Raw genomic sequence first — 2,500 nt, 5'->3', positions numbered from 1 at the left:
CTTTGGTTTTGCATTTCAGCTTGGAGGCTTACAAATTAAGTAATGAGTTTGCTCATTAAAGTTGTCATTAAAATCGATTTTTCGCAAACAGATTTAAAATTGATTGCATCGTATTCTTCATGACATTCTGAATCTAAAAATATATACATATGTCATGGTGTACTCTTAAAATGTGATCACAATTAACGAAAATAGAGTCCTACGATTAAAATTTAAGAAATCGATCCAAAAATGATTTCATCTTATTCTTTATCGTTTCCTGATTCCAAAAAACATATAGATATGATAGGTTGTATTCAAAACAAGCTCAGAAAGTTAACACGAATACAGAAAAGCATGCTTTCCTGCTTAGCACAATACGCTACCGCGCTATTCTGGCGTGTGCATATTACTGCGTTTTGCACATGGGAGGTGAGCGATTTCCTTCTCGCGGGTATTGACGAAGCTGTACTGTCCTGCTGAAAAAAATACAGTGCGTTCAGTTTCATTCCGTGAGTTCGACAGCTTGACTAAATGTAGTAATTTCGCCTTACGCGAATTGTTTGTCTTAGTTAAGTTGCTTGCAGTGTGTGAAAAAGTATGTTCTTATCGATTACAATACCTCAGCTGTTGTCATCCAAGATGCTTGCAATGTATGAAAAAGTGTGCTCGTATCGATTGCAATCCCTCATTTGTTGTCAGCGAAGGTGCTTGCAGTATGTGAAAAAGTGTGTTCTTATCGATTACAATACATCAGCTGTTGTCGTCCAAGATGCTTGCAATATGTGAAACAGTATGTTCTTGTAATTATTCATTACTATCCCTAAGTTGTTGTCAGCCAATGTGCTTTCAATATGTAAAAACAATTGTGTTCTTATCGATTGGAATACCTCAGCTGTTGTCGTCCAAGATGCTTGCAATATGTGAAACATTGTATTCTTATAATTATTCATTACTACCCCCCAGTTGTTGTGAGCCAATGTGCTTTCAATATGTAAAAACAATTGTGTTCTCATCGACGCAATCCTTCATGTGTTGTCGTCCAAGATGCTTGCAATAATTATGTGAACAGTTAAGTTTGTATCGATTCAAATCTCTCATTTCATTGTACGTTTGTCTCTCTCTTGCAGGCTGTGATTATTCAAGCAATAACCTGTGGACTACCCAATATACTTTGCGATCACCTGGTTATAGTGGCGTTTACCCAACCGGCCTAGATTGTTTCTATCTGTACCGGTTCAGGAAACAACTCTCGGTTGTCGTGACCTTCAACGCTTTTCACTTGGACGATGAATCGAATGGAGGTTGTCAAGATTATCTTGAGGTGAGTAAGAGGACTAGAATTGATTGATACTACAATTGCCATCCGCAAGCATTCTGTAATGTACTGTCAATCTTGCTTAAGAGCTAGTCGATGATCCATATATATTAGTGGTGTCTTTGATACCAAGGCCGTTCAATGACAGACATTCTTCTAAGACTGCTTTCCTTTAACTGAGCATTGTATTTTCACTGCCATATATATAATAAAATACCTTGTAAGCGTCCAGTATCTAAACTTAGCTCGAGACTGGAGAGCTTAGGAATGCTTGAGATGGGTTGATCGAGACTGGGGAGTTTAGGAATGCTTAGGGTTGATTGTCCATCTTGTCTTGGTCTCCGGTGGCTTCATTGCTTTGGCAAAAAACGATGTGAACATTGCCAAACTAGTCAAGTCTGGCGTTAGAGATGGCTTACCCCAAGCCACACCACAAATGCAGGAATCTTTTATACAGTTGAACCTGCCGTTGCGAACACGTCTCGAAAGCAACAACTTGTCCTCAACGACCACTCATAAAGAACCATGAGGAGGTTTATTTTTTTTTCAATAATTCCCCTTTCAATAGCGACCACTTGCAACATAACACAACACTCACTTTGGGTCGGTCCTTTATGCGGTCTTTCTAAACATGGAGGTTCGAATGTATGATACGTTTTGAATGGAGACTCTATGGAGCGTTTTTTAACTGACGTTTCCGTATTCATTTCTTCTGCTGTTAGATTTTCGATGGACATACGGTCTCTAATCACACCGTTGGGCGATTCTGCAACAACACTCGCCCCCCGACCCTGACCATGTCACAACACACTGTGCTGTTGCACTTCCATAGCGATGACACCATTGACAGCACAAGCCAGGGGTTTTATATCAGTGTGTCTGGGGTTGAGCCAGGTCAGAGTGTTCTCATACATCTTCAGAAATATGTGTGTGTGTGTGTGTGTGTGTGTGTGTGTGTTTGTGTGTGTGTGTGTGTGTGTGTTTGTGTGTGTGTGTGTGTGTGTGTGCAGTGTGTGCGTGTGTGTGTGTGTGTGCGTGTGTGTGTGTGTGTGTGTGTGTGCGTGCGTGCGTGCGTGCGTGGGTGCGTGCGTGCGTGCGTGCGAGCGAGTTACGTGTGTGAGTGCGTGCGTCACAATCTCTGAAAAACACGTTGTAAATGGCCCGGTACTCTGAGGTAAACGGTACGGCAAACTAACGGTACAA

The 2,500-nt window shown here is 41.2% G+C and overlaps 1 protein-coding gene across 1 annotated transcript in view; it reads left to right on the top strand.

Moving 5' to 3' along the window:
* The window catches only part of LOC138946860 (cubilin-like), a 24,151-nt gene that overhangs the window by 14,020 nt on the left and 7,631 nt on the right, over positions 1-2,500 (top strand). Inside the window, exons 9-10 of the mRNA XM_070318262.1 lie at positions 1,110-1,303; positions 2,020-2,191. Of these exons, the coding sequence (XP_070174363.1) occupies positions 1,110-1,303; positions 2,020-2,191 (366 nt within the window). The remainder of the gene's footprint in view (positions 1-1,109; positions 1,304-2,019; positions 2,192-2,500) is intronic.

The sequence above is a fragment of the Littorina saxatilis genome, linkage group LG14 (genome assembly GCF_037325665.1).
Source record: "Littorina saxatilis isolate snail1 linkage group LG14, US_GU_Lsax_2.0, whole genome shotgun sequence".
In the NCBI taxonomy this organism is placed as follows: Eukaryota; Metazoa; Mollusca; class Gastropoda; order Littorinimorpha; family Littorinidae; genus Littorina; species Littorina saxatilis.
This window is presented reverse-complemented; position numbering and strand designations above follow the sequence as displayed.